General features: G+C 34.9%; 1 protein-coding gene across 5 annotated transcripts in view; it reads right to left on the reverse strand.

Annotated features, from left to right (window-relative positions):
• Window positions 1–2623, reverse strand: part of LOC128885336 (putative phosphatidate phosphatase) — a 79681-nt gene that overhangs the window by 51749 nt on the left and 25309 nt on the right. For all 5 annotated transcript variants that reach the window (XM_054139338.1, XM_054139336.1, XM_054139335.1 and 2 more), the window contains exon 2: window positions 684–835. In XM_054139338.1, coding sequence (XP_053995313.1) covers window positions 684–835 — 152 coding nt within the window. The remainder of the gene's footprint in view (window positions 1–683; window positions 836–2623) is intronic.

The following is a 2623-nucleotide window of genomic DNA, read 5'->3' on the forward strand; positions in this document are numbered from 1 at the left end:
TCATTGAGATTTGTATTTAAAATATCTCTGTTGCTTTTAATGGTAGAAAAATGTGTTATCAGAGAGAATTTTTTGGTTTATATGGTAACATGCCTTGATAGACCATAGGATTATCTCAAGGTCATAGTTTCCGAAATCTCAAGGTCATCAATGTTTCCCCAATGGGATGTTGTATTTTAATTATTGTGGCATTGTAACTGATAAAATAACGAATTCAAATGTGTATGATATGTTGACTCTGTAAGATGGAGTATGATTGTATACAAATAATTCCTCCCAAGGTCATCTGACGGAATTTTCAATAAGGAAATTCAACATATTATACGTGTTTGAATTCGTCTTTTTAACAGGTACAATGCCACAATTATTAAAGTACACCATCCCGTTTGAGAAACATTGATGACTTTGAAATTTCCGAAACTATGACCTTCAGATACAATTCGCATAGATGGTAATATTGCTTCTCTGAATCTGAAAGGTTTCTATCCGAACAATTTTTTCGTATCGTTTAAAACAGCGGACATATTTAGGCTGATCAATTTAACTGGAATACCCTATATACGAATATGAAAAAAAAATAAAGTAGAACATCGAGCAAAGTCTTCCATTAATAAATTACTGGTTTTCTCGTTCCGCTTCTCTTTGGTGGCGGAAGAAAACATGAATCGCAACAAGTGACTCACCCCGCTTATGGGCAGGAAAAAACCGACGATGTAGAGGATCGTGTTGGTGACCGTCGACTCGTGGAACGGGTGATACAATGACTCGTCATTGCAGAAGAATCCACGTTTGTACGGTTTGCCGTAGAGGAAAAACATCAACACCCCCATGCCGACTGAAACAATAAAAGAAAATCGAATTTTAATTGGTTAATGCCATTTCCATTCCATGGAATCTTCACGGGGCGTGCAAAAATGAAGTCATCACCACTTCCTGTTTTACTTTGTATTGTTGTATATTATATTGTATTCTTACCTATCGTTCTGTATATTTATGTATTAATCTACATTATTCTATGTTATTGTCTATTTTTACGTATTATTGTACGTATTCATGTATTATTCTCTATTGTTTCGTATTATTTTGTATTGTCATATACAGACTGGATGATTTTTAATTCTGTACATTCATGTATTAATCTGGATTATTCTGTGTTATTCTGTATTTTTACCTATTATTCTGTGTATTCATGTATTATTCTCTATTATTCTGTATTATTTCGATATATTTTTGAATTGATGAAGTGAAGAAACGAAGAATTGGGGAATTGACGAAATGAAGAAATGCAGAATTATAGAAATGGAAAATTAAAGAAATACAAATTGAAAAAATGAGGAATTGATGAAATCATGAAATGAAGAAGTGGGGAATTGAAGAAATGGAAAATTAAAGAAATAGAAAATTGAAGAAATAGGAAGTTGAAAAAATGAGGAATTGATGAAGCGATACGCGTATACAGTTTTATACAAGTTCACAACAGATGTGTGATAAATGTTGTAGAAATTAAAAAAATTCATGCACTTTATGAGCTCACCTTAAATCTACGAAAGTCGTCTACTAAAAATGTCGAACAATTCACACGCTACTTTACCAACTCACAACAAACTCGTCCAAAACTTGTATAAATATCCAAAACCGAGCATTTTATAATTTCTAAGCAAGTCACGCCACAAAGTTTCAAAAATCTCGAAAACTTCATATATTTAACATATTTACGTAATCGCGTTTCAGAATTAACAAAAATGTATCTCCGGCGAAAAATTCGTCTAATATATTCGTGAATAATTTATCGCCACCAGTTTTCATTAGAATAAATCTCCATTGGGAACGAAATTTCATTTCGTCATTCAGCGGTGACTTTCGTACACATTTATCCAGCGTTCTCGCAACTTTATTCTCGATAGAATCGCCGAGAATAAACCTTTATTGGCGTGATTATTCCCAAGGAGAATTTATTCGAATAACTCTCGACTCCGCGCGATGGTAAGTACACGTATGTGTAATGCGCCAGTGGGAACACGAACCAGTCCGTAAAATATATGCAGGGTGATGGGGAGCGTTGGCCAGCTGCATAAATAACAACCCTGCGCGATCTCGCAAATTGTTACAAGCAGCCCACCGTATTGCCTCGTTTCACTCAAAGCGGAGTCACAATTATCTTAATAGCTGACTCGCTCGAGCGATTTCCAGGTAGCGCCGCGCGCTGTGCCCGCGAGATTTTCATAAGTAAATGCAGGGAACACGTCAGCGTTTCGGGATCGTGCCGTAATTTTCTCACGTCGTTAACGATTTTTTTGCGTACGGCCGAGCAACTTCGGTATTTGTTTCAAAATCGACGGAGGAGGGGCAAATCAATTATTTTACGACGGATATATGTATGATAAGTGAAGGAGATATAACAGACTTAACCCTTTCAGGCTTTACTTGTTTTTCTTAAACGGAAATGATATTATTTCGTTGGAATATCGTGTTATTTTATTACATAATTATTTAGGCACTTTTTACAGGATATCGTTTAAAATATTATTACAAATTATTACAAATTTCTTCATCTCTTTAATTCCCCACTTTCTCATTTCATCAATTCCTCATTTCTTCAATTCCCCATTTCTTCATCTCTTCA

The sequence above is a fragment of the Hylaeus anthracinus genome, unplaced genomic scaffold (assembly GCF_026225885.1).
Source record: "Hylaeus anthracinus isolate JK02 unplaced genomic scaffold, UHH_iyHylAnth1.0_haploid 11981, whole genome shotgun sequence".
Taxonomy (NCBI): domain Eukaryota; kingdom Metazoa; phylum Arthropoda; class Insecta; order Hymenoptera; family Colletidae; genus Hylaeus; species Hylaeus anthracinus.